Source organism: Balaenoptera borealis (genome assembly GCF_965194805.1).
Source record: "Balaenoptera borealis genome assembly, chromosome: 1".
Classification (NCBI taxonomy): Eukaryota; Metazoa; Chordata; class Mammalia; order Artiodactyla; family Balaenopteridae; genus Balaenoptera; species Balaenoptera borealis.
This window is the reverse complement of record NC_138860.1, coordinates 44,223,345-44,241,448: the sequence shown is the minus strand read 5'-3', so window position 1 is coordinate 44,241,448 and position 18,104 is coordinate 44,223,345. Positions and strand designations below refer to the sequence as shown.

The following is an 18,104-nucleotide window of genomic DNA, read 5'->3' as shown; positions in this document are numbered from 1 at the left end:
GCATAGAGTCACTTGTAGTAGTCTCTTAGGATGCTTTGTATTTCTGTGGTGTCCATTGTAACTTCTACTTTTTCCTTTCTAATTTTATTGATTTGAGTCCTCTCCCTCTTTATCTTGATGAGTCTGGCTAAAGGTTTATCAATTTTGTTTATCTCTTCAAAGAAACAGCTTTTAGTTTTATTGATCTATTGTTTTCTTTGTTTCTATTTCATTTATTTCTGCTCTGATATTTATGATTTCTTTCCTTCTACTAACTTTGGGTTTTGTTTGTTCTTCTTTGTCTAGCTCCTTAAGGTGTAAGGTTAGATTGTTTATTTGTGATTTTTCTTGTTTCTTCAGGTAGGATTGTGTTGCTATAAACTTCCCTCTTAGAACTGCTTTTGCTGCATCCCATAGGTTTTGGATTGTCGTGTTTTTGTTGTCATTTGTCTCTAGGTATGTTTTGACTTCCTCTTTTATTTCTTCAGTGATCTATTGGTTGTTTAGTAACGTCTTGTTTAGCCTCCATGTGTTTGTGTTTTTTACGTTTTTTTTTCCTGTAATTGATTTCTAATTTCAGAGTGTTGTGGTCAGAGGAGATGCTTGATTTGATTTCAGTTTTCTTAAATTTACCACGGATTGATTTGTGACCCAAGATGTGATCTTTCCTGGAGAATGTTCCGTGTGCACTTGAGACGAAACTGTAATCTGCAGTTTTTGGATGGAATGTCCTATATATATCAATTAAATATACCTGGTCTATTGTGTCATTTAAAGCTTGTGTTTCCTTATTAATTTTCTGTCTGGTGATCTGTCCATTGGTGTGAGTGAGGTGTTAAAGTCCCCCACTATTATTGTGTTACTGTCGATTTCCTCTTTTAGAGCTGTTAGCATTTGCCTTGTGTATTGAGGCACTCCTATGTTGGGTGCATATATATTTATAATTGTTATATCTTCTTCTTGGATTGATCCCTTGGTCATTATGTAGTGTTCTTCCCTGTCTCTTGTAACATTTTTATTTTAAAGTCTATTTTATCTGATATGAGTATTGCTACTAGAGCTTTCTTTTGATTTCCAATTGCATGGAATATCTTTTCCATCCCTTCACTTTCAGTCTGTATGTGTCCCTAGGTCTGAAGTGGGTCGCTTGTAGACAGCATATGTATGGGTCTTGTTTTTGTATCCATTCAGTTAGCCTGTGTCTTTTGGTTGGAGCATTTAATCCATTCATATTTAAGGTGATTATTGATATGTATGTTCCTATTACCATTTTCTTAATTGTTTTGGGTTTGTTTTTTGTAGGTCCTTTTCTTCTCTTATGTTTCCCACTTGGAGAAGTTCCTTTAGCATTTGTTCTAGAGCTGGTTTGGTGGTACTGAATTCTCTTGGCTTTTACTTGTCTGTAAAGCTTTTGATTTCTCCGTCAAATCTGAATGAGATCCGTGCTGGGTAGAGTAATCTTGGTTGTAGGTTCTTCCCTTTCATCACTTTAAATATATCATGCCACTCCCTTCTGGCTTGTAGAGTTTCTGCTGAGAAATCAGCTGTTAACCTTTTGGGAGTTCCCTTGTATGTTATTTGTCACTTTTCCCTTGTTGCTGTTAATAATTTTTCTTTGTTTTTAATTCTTGTCAACGTGATTACTATGTGTCTCGGCCTGTTTCTCCTTGGGTTTATCCTGCCTGGGACTCTCTGCGCTTCCTGGACTTGGGTGGCTATTTCCATTCCCATGTTAGGGAAGTTTTTGACTATAATCTCTTCAAATATTTTCCCAGGCCCTTTCTCTCTCTCTTCTCCTCTGGGACCCCTATAATGTGAATGTTGGTGCGTTTAATGTTGTCCCAGAGGTCTCTTAGTCTGTCTTCATTTCTTTTCATTCTTTTTTCTTTATTCTGTTCCATGGCAGTGATTTCCACCATTCTGTCTTCCAGGTCAGCTATCTGTTCTTCTGCCTCAGTTATTCTACTATTGATTCCATCTAGTGTATTTTTCATTTCAGTTATTGTATTGTTCACCTCTGTTTGTTTCTTCTTTAATTCTTCTAAGTGTTTTTTATTTAATCCTTCTAGGTCTTTGTTAAACATTTCTTGCATCTTCTCAGTCTTTGCCTCCATTCTTTTTCTGAGGTCCTGGATCATCTTCACTATCATTATTCTGAATTCTTTTTCTGGGAGGTTACCTAGCTCCACTTCATTTAGTTGTTTTTCTGGGGTTGTATCTTGTTCTCTCATAGTCCTCTACCTTTTCATTTTGTCTATCTTTCTGTGAATGTGGTTTTTGTTCCACACACTGTAGTACCGTAGTTCTTCTTTCTGCTGTCTGCCCTCTGGAGGATGAGGCTATCTAAGGGGCTTGTGCAAGCTTCCTGATGGGAGGGACTGGTGGTGGGTAGAGCTGGGTGTTGCTCTGGTTGGCAGAGCTCAGTAAAACTTTAATCTGCTTTTCTGCTGATGAGTTGGGTGAGTGCCTTCTCTGTTGGTTGTTTGGCCTGAGGCGACTCAGTGCGGGAGGCTACAGGCTCTTTGGTGGGGCTAATGGCAGACTCCGGGAGGGCTTATGCCAAGGAGTACTTCCCAGAACTTCTGCTGCCAGTGTCCTTGTCCCTGCAGTGAGCCAGAGACACCCCCCACCTCTGCAGGAGATCCTCCAACACTAGTAGGTAGGTCTGGTTCAGTCTCCTATGGAGTTACTGCGCCTTCCCCCTGGGTCCTGATGCACACAGTACCTTGTGTTTGCCCTCCAAGAGTGGAGTCTCTGTTTCCCCCAGTCCTGTCGACATCCTGCAGTCAAATCCCACTACCCTTCAAAGTCTGATTCTCTGGGAATTCCTCCTCCTGTTGCCAGACCCCCAGGTTGGGAAGACTGACGTGGGGCTCAGACCCTTTACTTCAGTGGGTGGACTTCTGTGGTATAATTGTTCTCCAGTTTGTGAGTCCCCCACCCAGTGGTTATGGGATTTGATTTTATTGTGATTGCACCCCTCTTACCGTCTCATTGCGGCTTCTCCATTGTCTTTGGATGTGGGGTATCTTTTTTGTTGAGTTCCAGTGTCTTCCTGTCAATGATTGTTCAGCAGTTGGTTGGGATTCTGGTCTTCTTGCAAGAGGGAGTGAGCACATGTCCTTCTATTCCACCGTCTTGAACCAATCTCCCAATGAGATATTTCTTGACAGGAAAAGATGCCTGATGCGCTCCCGCTCCACACACACATACACAGTAATTCAACGGATACTTATTGATTGTATGTTGTATGCCAAATACTGTGCAATGAACTTGTAATAGAGACCTATTTAAGACAGAGCTTACGACTTAGTGGGAAAGGCAAATTTTTGTACAGTTAATTTCCATACCTTTTTCTTACTAATAAAATTCAGTACTAAGAATTATCCATGAACTTATTTTAACATTTTGTAAAGCTCCTTCTACTTTGTTTTTTTCCATCCCCTGAAACCAAAAAAGAAAAAGCCAATAATCTATTGCATTTTATGTTGGCTCAAAAAATATCCTCTTCCCATTTTAAGAGGCATATCCTAGTTCTGTTCTATTTGAAGGTATTCAACAGGTTCATTCTAGCTATATTCTTATGGTAACTGATGTAATAAAAATAATAGCACCATCTTACACTTGTGCAGCAAACTTCGAAACATTTTCTCATTTGGTTCTCGCAACAATCTAAAGTTACATTATTCATAACTAAGGGCAGGGATAGTATTGAGAAGGCCTTTCTATACAACAGATTTATAGCCTCTGGAAAGACATCTTTTAATACCCCTTTTCTCTGTAGATATTATTCATTCTTTTTTTCATTAAACCCAAATTGGCCCACTGACAGGATGGATTCCTCCCATAAGTTTGGTTGGTTCATATAGTGTTGAAAAAATAAAACCTGAGCCCCACATCCCATTTGTAGATGTTTCTTAAGCTGAGCACAGTTGGTTGGCCCCTGGGTCCTGCTGTCCACCTTGGATAGGCATTCTGTCTTCAGTTTACTATAGCCTGCACTTGTCACAAATGCACAGGTGTTAATTTTCGCTCAGGTTTTCTTTAACTTTGACCTCTGATTTTGAGGCCCAGGGACAGCCCCAGAATACACATCTTCATAGTTTTTAGATCTCAGGAAGTTTTTACGATTTTTGAGTAATGATTTTGGTATGCACTGCTTCTTTTTAATGAAGAAGGAAAACAACCATGCCAAGGCAATTCTTATGCTTGTTAAAATGATGTATAGCAGGGTCCCCAAGCCCTGGGCCATGGACCAGTACCAGTCTGTGGCCTGTTAGGAACCAGGCTGCACAGCAGGAGGCAAGCTGCAGGCGAGCGAGCAAAACTTCATCTGTATTTACAGCTGCTCCCCATCGCTCGCATTACTGCCTGAGCTCCGTCTCCTGTCAGCATTATGGTGAATTGTGTAATTATTTCATTATATATTACAATGTAATAATAATGGAAATAAAATGCACAGTAAATGTAATGCACTTGAATCATCCCAAAACAATCCCCCCCTGCCAATCTGTGGAAAAATTGTCTTCCATAAAACTGGTCCCTGGTGCCAGAAACGTTGGGGATCGCTGACGTATAGGATTTCCCTGGCAGTCCAGTGGTTAAGACTCTGTGCTTCCACTGCAGGGGGAACAGGTTCAATCCCTGGTTGGGAAATTAAGATCTCACATGCCGCATGGTGCAAATGATGTATAAAGTAGGCTTATCTCATGAAAAATAACAAAAAATTATTTATTGAGATACACCTGTAATTTCGGGTCTTCATGGAGCTATGTTACTTTTATTTTTAGTGTATTTTTAGGTTAAAAATAATCTGTCACTCAAAAATTATTTTGACTTTGTTTGCATTATATATAATACACTTCCATTTTATGACCCTAATCTGACTAATATATCTATACTAGGTCACTGAAATGATTCTGGAAATGTCTCTTGAAGTTTGGTAAGTCCATTTATTTCGTTGGATGGAAAATATTATGAGTGATCCACTGACTGATTTTAATTGTTGAAGAGTACACTTTTAATATATGAAATAACTCTGACACCTTTGAGTATCAAAAATGCATTAAATGTACTTTGGTTTTCCTTAGCTCTCTCCTAATAACTACAGCATTAAAAAAAAAAACAACAACTAATATTCTTTGTTTAGTTTTCCAGTAGTTTGGTAGTTAAATCATAAATGTCAGAAGAAGAGCCTTTAGAAGGGGCTCTTCCTCAAGTTAAATATATATTCCCATAGAAATAAATACAGCTATTGAAGCCTATTTTCATTGCTGATTCAGATAGGTATTAAAAAGTATGACAGTGAACATACACAGGAAACTATAAGAGGAAAAACTGAAAATTGAGACTGTCTTTGTTCATAATGATCATCAGGAAAATAAATGGTTAAGTTCCATGATGTGTGTTGCTCTTTCAAAGTGGTCTCCATAAATGAATGTTGGAAATTCATTTATTTATTTTCATATGGTGAGTCTTAGGGGAGTCAGGCCTGCCTTGAGAATTAGCTCATCTCTGACCTCATGCTGAGGTTCATAGATCCCACCTCCCTCAACCTCTCTGCATCTCTTTGAACTTCCCTGTTGAAGTGGGTTTTTTTTTTTTTTTAATTTATTTATTTATTTGTTTTTGGCTGTGTTGGGTCTTCGTTTCTGTGCGAGGGCTTTCTCTAGTTGCGGCAAGCGGGGGCCACTCTTCATCACGGTGCACGGGCCTTTCACTGTCGTGGCCTCTCTTGTTGTGGGGCACAGGCTCCAGATGGGCAGGCTCAGTAGTTGTGGCTCACGGGCCCAGCTCCTCCGCGGCACATGGGATCTTCCCAGACCAGGGCTCGAACCCGTGTCCCCTGCATTGGCAGGCAGATTCTCAACCACTGCGCCACCAGGGAAGCCCTGAAGTGGGTTTTACCAGAGTTACTAGTACACATTTTATTTACACGAACATCACAAAATTAGTGTAGCATTCTCATTTCTTATGATTTGCTAAATGAATGATGCCGGATACATTGACATTGGGTTTAGGTATTTCTTCTCTTATTTTGATCCCCAGAAAATGTTGGTTCAACTTAAAAAATTATTACATAAATTACTACTATCATTCAATATATGTCAGCATGTATCAAAGGACAGTCCAACTTTTTTAGTTGTGTTATTTTCAATTACATCGATTCTTGCTTACAAGTGGTATATTTTGGCATGAGATTAGAAATATTTTTGTTACTTGACTATGAAAGTAATGCTATTTGTTTTAATGGGAAGTGATCTCCACTGGTGTAATTAGGACAATATTATGCTTTAATAAAGCAGAGTTATCAAAAAAATGTAGGGAAAAAAACCTCAGCTAAATGTATACATAGGTCCAGAAGCAATTTACTATATATTTACAGTGAACTTTACTCAAACTCTGTTTTTATATATTAATTTGTCTTGACTCTAAAATGAAATGTTGGACCTCCCTCGTGGTGATTAAGAATCCGCCTACCAGAGTGAAGTAATTCAGAAAGAGAAAAACAAATACCATATGCTAACACATATATATGGAATCTAAAAAAAAATATAAAAGGTACTGATGAACCTAGTGGCAGGGCAGGAGTAAAGACATAGACATAGAGAATGGGCTTGAGGACATGGTGGGGGAGGGGAGGGGGAAGCTGGGGCGAAGTGAGAGTAGCATCAACATATATACACTACCGAATGTACAATAGTTAGCTAGTGGGAAGCAGCAGCATAGCACAGGGAGATCAGCTTGGTGCTTTGCGATGACCTAGAGAGGTGGGATAGGGAGGGTGGGAGGGAGGCTCAAGAGAGAGGGGATATGGGGATATATGTATGCATAGGGCTGATTCACTTTGTTGTACAACAGAAACTAACACAGTATTGTGAAGCAATTATACTCCAATAGAGATCTATTAAAAAAAAAAAAGACTCCACCTGCCAATGCAGGGGACATGGGTTCAATCCCTGGTCCGGGAAGATTCCCACATGCCATGGAGCAACTAAGCCCGTGCGCCACAACTACTCAGCCCATGCGCCACAGCTACTGAAGCCCGAGTGCCGAGAGCCTGTGCTCTGCAACAAAAGAAGCCCCCGCAATGAAAAGCCTGCACACTGTGATGAAAAGTAGCCCCCGCTCACCGCAACTAGAGAAAGCCTGCGCACAGCAACGAAGACCCCAAGACAGCCAAAAATAAAAATAAATAAAATAAAATAAATAAAATGAAATGTTCATTAAAGGAAAACTCAATTTTTCATGGAATGTCTTCCATTAAATATAAAATAAAATCAGGAAAGTAATTAGAGAGTTAAAGATAGTACATAAAAGAAGACACACACAAGCCATATGTCTGTTACTATATTTATAAAATTGCTCAACATATTTTGAATTTTCTTTTAGATATTTTGTACTGATATCTTCTAAACATCTATGTTCATTGCTTTATTTGTAGATCTTTTAAAAATCATGCTTCTCGTGCTTAATGTAGGATAATGATCAACATAGTACATTACAAGGAACATGAGTTCCAGAATGAGAAGCCCTGGATTTAAATACCTACTTGCTAATTTTGTTAACAGTTGAAAGGATTTCTAATTACTTTTTTACTCATTTGTAAAATAAGAAAAGTACTTTATATCTATTGTGATGATATAGTGAGGTGTTCTTTCTAAACAGCATGTATTATAGGAAACTTTTCCACATGTATACACATGTTTGTGGTGGTACTGTTTGTAGTAGTTAAAAAAAATTGGACATAATGTCAATATTTATGGATACATAAATTGTGCTCTAATTATATAATGAAAATACTCCATAATAGTAAATATATTTGAATTAGTTCTACTTATAAACACAGATGAATCTCAAAAACAAAATGTTCAATGGAAAAAAATGTTTTGCAGAATACATACAGTTGATAGCATTTATACGAAAATTAAAAACCTGTAAAGTGACTCTATATATTATTTAGACCTAAATGTGTAATGTAAAATACAAGGCTACTGGGGACATTGGTTCATGATCTCTATTTTATATACAGTTCATCCCCAGACCTCCGATTTAGTATGGCTCTGTGTGATCAGGAGAAAGTCTTCCGACAACAGAGAAAAGAAAACATAAAGGAAAACATGAAGAAACTCCTGGGTCCAAAGAATAGTGAAGGCTTGTATTCTACACGTGATGTGAGTTGGAAATTTTTCAAATTTTATTGCAACTTAATAATAATTTTGTTTGTACTTTCTCCCAAATAATTCCACCCAAATGTGACAATATTGTGATTAAGCATTATTTCTCTGTCTTTTTAAGATAAGGTAAGTCTTTCATAAACAGAAACTCTTTGAGGAAGATCATCACAAATGCTGCCCATATTTGGTAATATTTATCATATATAGATTTTAAAAGAGGAATAGGACTGATGCACACACAAGATGTTCATTTCATAAGTAACAAAAGTTTAACCTATAAAAGGATATAAAATGATCATTGAATTCATTTTAATACAGACTAAGATTAAACAATTGTGGGACTTATCATTACTGAACAAGAACAAAATGTTATAAATCTTAATGACAACAATTAACAAAAAATTTTCTTAAAAGATGTGAATAGGGAGATAAAAAGAAATGTTTCAAATTATTACTATTTCATAGCAGGGAGTGAAAAGATATCATCCAAAATTGGCCAACTAGTTAAAACAATAACCTCCACATTTTAATATTTTTCATAATCCTAATTATAGAGAGATGTTAAAATTGAAATATTTTCGTCAACAAATATTGAAAGTACAATCCTTCAATTGTACTTTAATTTCTTTTTCTTCCCTTAAATTCCAGCAAAGTAAATGTCATTTATTATTCAGTAACTTGTATTATACAATCCAGTTTTTGTCTATTTGTCTATTCATTTATCCCTTCACTCATGTATCTATCTGTCTGTCTACCTATCTATCTACCTAACTACCTGTCCATTCATCCACCCATCCATCCATCCATAGGTCTATCCTTCTTTCTGAAATCTACAAAAATAAATTGCTGCCATAGTTAATAATACTGTATTATATATTTTAAAGTTGCTAAGAGAGTAGATATTAAAAGTCCTCATCACAAGAAAAAAATTTTGTAACCGTATGTGGGGATAGATATTAACTAGACTTATTGTGGTGATCATTTCACAATACATACAAATATCAAATCATTATGTTGTACACCTGAAACTAATATAATGTATGTCAATTATACCTCAATAAAACAAAATTAAAAAAATAAATTGCTGCAATGATGCTCCTCAGATGATAATAATGAAATTTCTTCTTAGCGGCATATCAGGTAATTTTTTTTTTTACTTATTTCTTTGAGCTTTTCTGTTAATTAAATATTTTAGATGAACATAATTTATTTTTAGAAAGAGATTTTCATTAAATGTGTAAGTCAATATATATTTTATATCTATTTATAAGCATATATATTTACCCCCATACATGTACACACAGACCAGGGATTAAAGATTACTGTAGATTAAGGACAAAATGCCACTGGAAATGAGAAATAAATTCTGAGTAACGGGGCCAGATGGGTACCCCTGTCCCACATATGATGGCACATTTCTAAATGTGTTTCTAGGTGGGTGTAGCAGGGGTCGAAAGCCAGTCTGGGCTTCTAGAGTGGCTTTTGGTACTATGAGAGCAAACTCTAAGGTAAAATATTGCTGATGGGGATTTTTGCTAAAAGGAAGCTTGGAGGAGAAGCAAAACCTCCATTGAAGCTTCTTTTTAAAAAGAAGAGACTGCTCTTCAATCATGCATCTTGTGGTTGCTTATTGTCTCCGGCTAATGAGTCCTTGAAGACACATCCTTCTGTATGTATTACTCAGAAGTTTCTAGCTTCCTGGGAAGTCTTTTTGGGTGTTCTGTTTGTTGGTTTGTTTTTCTGTAGTAAACCTTCCATCAACAATTCTACACCATCTTTTTGTCCCCATCCTCGTTTGGCATTGTTATGCCCTTGGAGCAGAGAAATGATATTTCAAGTTTTTTTGATTTCTGTCATTTCTCATTTGTTGAGACACTGTGCTGGGAACTTGAGGTGAATAAAACTGAAATGGGTGATACCAAACAGTCACTTTCCTTGGTGAGTTTAAAGCGTAGCTGGGGAGAAAGCCATTTCAGCAGATGACACGGTGATGGAAATGGATACCTCTGTTAATTCATGGTCATCAACTTCATTTGGGAGACCCATGCTGGCCGTCTCAACGTTTCCCAGCCTAGTTGCTTTCCATTTATTTAAAATTCTTTTTGTTTCACTCCCAGGTGCTGAGCCACCCTCTGCCTCCCTCACAGCTGATAGACTTGCCTCCTAATTAGAGAGATTAAAAGTCATCAGGTGACACATCTTTCATTTCTTGCCATAGGATTGACATGTTTCATAACCCGGGCCTACCCTTTGCCACTTCCCTCTGAGCTCAATGGAGGAAACAGCTCCTTTTCTTTCCAGAGTCACATCATCTCAGATATGGATTGCAAACCCCCGTTACGAGCCCCAACATAGCAACTCTGTCCAGTCCTCCCAGGGCTGCTCCCCACCTCTGCTGTCTGCCTCCATGTTTGTACGAAATTTTCCTGCTCTAAACTCTGATATAGAGAGAGAAAAAAGGAACCCAAAAAATCCCCATGGAATGTACATTCCCTTCTCCTTTCCGCTCTGCTTCTCTCCTTATCTTCAAAAACTTTTCCAGAGTTTCCTACACAATCTCATTCTACTTCCTTGCTTTCCTCAGGCTTCTGCCCTCATGACTCTACAGCAGCTGCTTTACTAGTCACAGGTACCAGCTAACAAATGCAAAGGATCTTCTGGCCCTGTGTTCCCTAATTCTGTAGCTGCAAATGACTCATGTTTTCCTACTATTTTAATCATTCGCTACCCTTCCCTTACTGTCTTCCCTTTATTTTCATCATGCCTCTCTGGTTCCCTTTACCAGATCTTCTTCCTCTGTGCATTATTTAAATGTGAGTTCTTCAAGACTCAGCCTTAGCCCCTCTTAAGAATTTTCTCTCCCTTCCATGTGTCACCCAGCACATTTGGGCTAAGAACTTTCACACGTATATCAACAACCTAGAACCTCTCTTCTGAGATTCACACCCGAATATCTATACCTCTTCTTTCTGATTCCTTCACTTGTATTCTTAACATCTCACACTCAGCATGTCTGAATCTGTACACAAAATCCTCTGGTCTCTATAGTTCTACCGACGCCTGTCCTCTTTCTTTCCACTTTCTGTTCACACTGAATTCAGAGTGATCTTTTCAAGACACAAACCTGTTTCTATCCAAGCCAAGCTTAAAATCCTTCCACTGCTCTTAGGACTGGCCTCACAGCATCTCTCCAGCTTCATGTGTTGCTGGTTCATCTCAAATCTCCCACGCCCCCTCCTCTAAGTGCCTCTTGGTTCCAGGTCTCTGCAGAACCCTTCCCAGGTGACGCTCTTGCATGCATTGTTGCTTCTCTCTGCTTAGGCCTCGCCCTCCCCTCCCTCCCTCCACCCCACCCCCTTTTCAGTTAACTAACAGCCTCCCATTCTTTTTTTTTTTTTAACATCTTTATTGGAGTATAATTGCTTTACAATGGTGTGTTAGTTTCTGCTCTATAACAAAGTGAATCAGCTATATGTATGCATATATCCCCATATCCCCTCCCTCTTGCGTCTCCCTCTCACCCTCCCTATCCCACCCCTCTAGGTGGTCACAAAGCACCCAGCTGATCTCCCTATGCTATGCCAGTCTCCCATTCTTGAACCAGTGCACATGTCACTTATTCAGACAGTCTTCCTCATCCATTCCTCCCTCCCTCCAGGTCCAAGTTAGGTCTCTCAGTCATGTTCTTTCATAGCACAAATATGCACGTGATCTTCTCTGCATTTCCCACAATCATACTTAAAAATATTTGTATATAAAAAAAAAGTATTTGTATAGATACTCATTTAACGTCTTTTTTTCTCCATTAGAATATAATTTTCATGAGGACCAGGGCAGTGTCTGTGTTTTTCACCTTTATATTCCCAGCACCAGCTCAGCTCCTGACTCGTGGCAGAGCCTTGGGAAATCTTGTGTTGTGAGGGTCAGAGCACAAGTGTAGGCAGTGGCTTGACATTTCAGCCAGGGGATGGCTTCACTAGAGAGGCATCAGGGGCTCACAACTGGGGAACACTTGCATCAGGTTGTTAGGGAGGAGACAGGTTGAGGAGAAGGCTTGGATGAAAAGATCCCAGTTTGAATGGTTGCATTAGAAAGTCTGTGGGGCATATTGGCGCAGATGTCCAGTAGCCTTTGGTCTTAGGTTTTCCTTTTCGAAAGGAAAGTTTCTGCCTCACCTCCCAGGCACTCCTCCTTTTGTGAAAAGGAATCTTTCTGGGAAAATGAAATTTGGCCTAATATTCATACAGATTGGCTTTTCTGCAGCAGATGGAGAATGAGGTAATTATGCTTTTCTCTGGGCTAGTCTTCAAAAATATTAAACTCATGTTTTTGGAAGTCATTCCTCAAATTAAAACTTTTGATGTTGTTGTTTTGGATTTGGTCGAGCCATTTTTTTCTTTTGGCATAAATCATCTGTTTAGATATATTCAGCACCGCCCATTCCCATAACACAAATATCGTTTTCCTATTTTGTGTTTCTCCTTGGCCAAGGGCCTCTTAAACTCCCATTTCCCTTGCTCCCTGCCAAGATCTTCACTTTCTTCACTTTCACTTTCAGTGCTGGCTGGTTGGCCTCCTGAAGGTAAGGAGGAGCGACACCTTGTCTAAGACGGAACAGCCCTACTCAATTCTCGATGCAGAGACGGTGCCTGTCTTGTTCCCAATTTTCAACAAATGGTTTGCAGCATCCAGTTTAGGACATCAGTGTCAAATTAAAATGTTGAATGAACTTGGGCAGTAGGCATTTGGGCGCCTTGCTTCTTTCCTCTACTTCACTTGTAAAATGGAGACAATGTCTCATTCAGTTAAAAGGATGAGTACTAAGCAGCCCGAACAATGTGTAAGGCACATATTAGTTACTCAATACGATAGTAGCTATTAAACCAATACATGGGTGTTGCTGTTACGTAACACCCCAGGGCAATGTCAAATTCAATAAAACCTTAGCTTTCCTACTTGGATAATGAATTAGTTAAATAGTTAAGGTTTCTAGTAATCCAAGAGTTTCTTCTCTTAAGTACTAAGACTTTAAAAAAATTACTCTCAATAAAAAAAAAAAAAGTTTAAAATGTATTGATTTTAATCATTTGGATGGAAGTCGTTCTAAAAAACTTAATCCTTTGCCCAGACTGAACTGATTTAAGTGCTCTCATGTCTGTGGCCTTTGCAATCAACTGCCATTTCTCCATGCTCTATATATTCCCTTGAAGTAATTTCTTCAAATCACCCCTTTCTCTTTCAACTTTATGGTTGTGGAATTAAAATCTGATAAGTAAGCTTGTTGTTAGAACAGTGTCTCTGATTAGTATAATTTCTCCATAAATAAAGGGCTGAGATCATTCCTATGAGTAAGATCTGTAACACTTTGTGCATGGGAAGTTTTGAGGCCACTTCTTTTAAATTTTCTTGTTCCAAAATAGCTTTTGGTCAGATGTAGTTTCCAGATTACAGTCTCTTCTGTGAAGTGATATGCTGCTTTACAGTTTTCATGTCTCCACATAACTGACCATAAAGGGAGCAAAGCTGGTTGGGGGACTCAGATCTGGAATTAGAATAGCAGGGAAATGAGAGAAGGAAATTTTACTCCAACCTTCATCAAAGAATAAAGGAGGAAATGTTTCCTGTCAAGGCAGAATATAAGGGATATACAATTAGATAGCTTTGGATGAAAATAGAAGTATAAAGTGGTCCTTAAATAATATAATCTATTATATAGAGTGCTATTCTGTACTTAAGTTTGTCAGATAAATTAAGTGAAAAACTAGAGAAAAAAGAGACTGTCTAGTGACAGAGGTGGAGGCAAAGCAAAATAGTTTCTGCAGGAGGTAATAGAAATAGACCTTGAGTTGTCAATAAGAATTTTTATTCCTTTGTTTGTTCTGTTTTCTTCATCTACAATATTCTTCCTCTTGCTTCCACCTTCATTATGACAATAGCACTTTGCTGTGTCAATTCTTATTCCTTTTAGATTGTAAACATTTTTGGGCAAACAGTTTGAACTCCCCTTAGCTAGTTTTGAATGGAACCCAGAGCAAGGGAAGGCTCTCCAACAGGACTCAGTTACTGCGTAAGCTGCTCTGCCCCTTGGGCCATATGACCATTCAGATCCATTGATGCTTGAAGTGTGTGTGACAGATAGGGATGCTGTGGTAGGTGAATTGCAGCATAGGCACCTTTGGTGCTAGGCCTTGCCATCCTCTGTGGATAACTACCGTCCTTTGAAAAATAGCTTTTGGCCTGCTTACTGGGCCATAGTAGAGATTGAATGCTTAACCATGGGTGACCAAGTTATCAGGTGACCTGAGCTGACCATCATGTTATCTGACCCACCAAGCCATAAAATTGGGTGTGCACAGATGCACTCCATCATCAGGTGGAAGTGGAGTATATGAAATTGGGCTGAACAGGCCCTGAAGATACAAATAAGTTCCATGAAGAAGTGGCCCAAATGTCCATGTTCCCCATTCCTGTTACACTGCCTTCTCTTTTCCATCCTCCACCCAGAGCCTCATGGGGGAGATCCCTACGATCAGTTGACAAAAGGAGAGAAAACTTGGGCCTTGTTAGAGGTGATTGTACACGCTATTTAGGCACCACCTGAAAGAGGACAGCTGCAGGGCTCAGCAACGTGGTCTTCCATTCACCAAGGCTGAGCTGGCTACAGCAGCTGCTGAGTACTCAATTGGCCAGCACCAGAGTCCCCAACAACACCGAGTCCCCAATATAGCAGCATTCCTTTGGGTCATCAGTCAGCTACCTGGTGGCAGATTGATTACACTGGACTTCTGCCATCCTGGAAGGGGCATGCTTTGTTTCTACCTGAATAAACACTTATTCTGGATGCAGATTTGCCTTCCCTGCACTCAAGGATTCTGCCAAAACTACCATCTACAGATACACAAAATGCCTTAGTCACAATATTCCACACAGCATTCTGATCAAGGAACTCACCTCACAGCAAAGGAAGTATGGCAATGGAATTTACCAGCCTTACCATGTTCTCCACCATCATGAAGTAACTAGCTTGATAGAATGGTAGAATACCTTTTGAAGACTCAGTTATAGTGCGAGCTTTGTGGCAATATCCTGCAGGGCTGGAACACGGTTTTCCAGGAGGCTGTAAATGCTCTGACTCAGCATCCAATATTGGTGCTCTTTATCCCCAGGATTCATGGGTCCAGGAGTGGAAGTGGGAGTGACACCACTCACTATTACCCCTAGTGACCCACTAGCAAAATATTTGTTTCCTGTCTGTGTGACCTTATAGTCTTCTGACTTAGAGGTCTTAGTTCTGAAGGAAGGAATGCTTCCACCAGAAGTGGAGCAATGATTCTACTGAACTGTAATTTAATACTGCTGCCTGACCTTTTTTGGCTCCTCATGCCTCTGAACCAAGAGGCAAAGAAGGGAGCTACTCTCTTGGCTGGGGTGGTTGATTCTGACTATTAAAGGGAGATTGGACTACTCCTCTAAGGTGGAGGTAATGAAGAGTATGTCTGGAATACAAGAGATCCGCTGTGGTGTCTCTTAGTATTATCATGCCATGAGTTGAGTCAATGGAAAACTATAAGAACCCAATCCAGGAAGGACTACTAATGACCCAGACCCTTCAGGAATGAAGGTTTGGTTACTCATCAGCTGAGGTGCTTGTTGAAGGCAAAGAAAATACAGAATGGATGGTGAAAGAAGGTAGTTATAAATACCGGCTATGACCAGATGACCAATTACAGAAATGAGACTGTATTTGCCATGAGTATTTCTTCCTTAGTTTGTTATGAATATGTTTGTGTGTGTGTGTGTGTGTGCATGTACACACAGAAATACAAAAACAGATTCATATTTAAGTTGTGAAGTATCAATGAGAAGAATAAGCATTGTTTAAGGACTTTGTATCCTTTTCTGGGGAAAGGATTAGTGCATTTCCAGTTGTACACAGGATGTCTGTATCATGTTAGCCAGGAGTATGACCTTGTTATTGTCTTTCTTTGGATATTAAGTATGGTTGAAGGAGATGTATGTGGCTGCCGAGTTGAGAGGGGTGGACTTGTGATGGTCAATTGGCATCAACTTGGAGGATGTTTTTTGATGCAATTAATATTTAAGTCAGTGAAATTTATGTAATCAGGTTGTCGTCTATAATGTGGGTGGGTCCCAATCTAATCAGTCAAAGGCCTGAGTAGAACAAAAAGACCAACCTCACCAAGCAAGAGGGAATTCTCCAGCAGACTACCCTTGGACTTCATCTGAGGCATCAGCTCTCCTGGGTCTCTGCCTGCTGGTGTTTGGACTAAAACTGCATTATTGACTCTCCAGAGTTTGGAGGCTGCTGTCCCATACTGCAAATTTCGACTTGTCATTCTTCACACCTGTGTGATCCAGTTCCATAGATAGATAGATAGCCTACCTTCCTATGTATCTACCTACCTATTGGTTCCATTTCTCTGGGGAACCCTGACTAATACAGGAACCAGGGAGGCAAAAGTCTTTATATAATTGTCAGAACTTAAAATCTATGAAAACATAAAAAAAAATCCTTGAGCACTTTAGAATTTTCTTTTGTGAGGGAGGCAATTAATACTATCTGCAAGCCAATGCATGAAGATAATTTAATCAAAACACAGCGTCTTTGGTAAATAAAAATTCATTTCCTGTAATCGTATGAGAGAAGTATGAGTAATATTCATTGATATCATTTATACACAAATATTGGTGCACTTAAGTCTAAGTATAACCTAAAAACTCTTGGCAACCTTAATTTGTTTGATTTTTTTAGATTTAAAGCCCAGACTAACAGCTGCACCTTATAAGTCCTCAGTTATTCTTTGAAAGTTATTTCAGAATAACAATCACTATTAAAACATCCAAAGTTAGTCTATTTATTGCATAACATTGTGCTATCATCTGAAGTGATACATGAATCTGAAATGTAATTTAGCTAAATATCAAATGGTTTCTCTCAATAAAGATGACTCTTTTCTTTCTGAATAATGGGGAAAAGGAAAGAGTATGAATTATATGTCAGTGACACCTCAGCTCACATCCTGGTTATCAGCAATCCGGATGTGAACAAGGTATTATATGTGTGCACTCCATACCTCCTCTTCTGAGACGTGAAAATAATAATGATTTTTGAGGGATGAGAAGATTTTTTGTTTTTGAATTTTATTTATTTATTTTTTATACAGCAGGTTCTTATTGCTTATCTCTTTTATACATGTTAGTGTATATATGTCAATCCCAATCTCCCAATGAGGCATGAGAAGATTAAATGAAATAAATTTTCTTCATCAGTCTAATTTCCCTTTCTTTTTTATATTTAATAAAAATTTATAATTTTATAGTTTAATAATTCATATTCTGTATGAGTTATAGAATCTAGAATGCTACCAGTAGCAAAAAGCTTCAGATTCATTAATTCTACCCAATATTTTTACATATAAGTAAAGAGTCCAAAGAGGATTTTCTTTACCTAGGTCCCCCTAGCTGTAGGGGAAGCTTTCAGAGACAGAATGGAGCAGAGTGAATTAAGAGCTTTGGAGTCTGACAGACCCGGCTCTAAATCCGCAAGATACCACTTTCTAGATTTGAGACAGCGGAAAAATTATCTTCTTTGTGTTTCAGTTCCTTTATCTTTAAAATGGTAATAGGGAGTTCCCTGATGGCTTACTGGTTAGGATCCTGGGCTTTCACTCCTGGGGCCCAGGTTCAATCCCTGGTTGGGGAACTAAGATCTTGCAAGCAAAAAGAAAAAGAAAAAGGAAATAGACCAGAAATTATACATATAAAATGGTAATAATATATATCTCATAGAGTTGTGAAAATTAAATGATGCATAAAAACAGATTAATTCATGTGCAATAAATAAAGGATAAATTATAATGTGTACAATCATTCAATTATTTCATTATTCAATTTTTATGTACAAATAGTATGACACTTTCATCTGAT

The 18,104-nt window shown here is 38.5% G+C and overlaps 1 protein-coding gene across 4 annotated transcripts in view; it reads left to right on the top strand.

Annotated features, from left to right (window-relative positions):
- The window catches only part of PLA2G4A (phospholipase A2 group IVA), a 158,343-nt gene that overhangs the window by 83,187 nt on the left and 57,052 nt on the right, over positions 1-18,104 (top strand). For all 4 annotated transcript variants that reach the window (XM_082401670.1, XM_082401668.1, XM_082401667.1 and 1 more), the window contains 2 exons: positions 4,884-4,921; positions 8,012-8,153. In XM_082401670.1, coding sequence (XP_082257796.1) covers positions 4,884-4,921; positions 8,012-8,153 — 180 coding nt within the window. The remainder of the gene's footprint in view (positions 1-4,883; positions 4,922-8,011; positions 8,154-18,104) is intronic.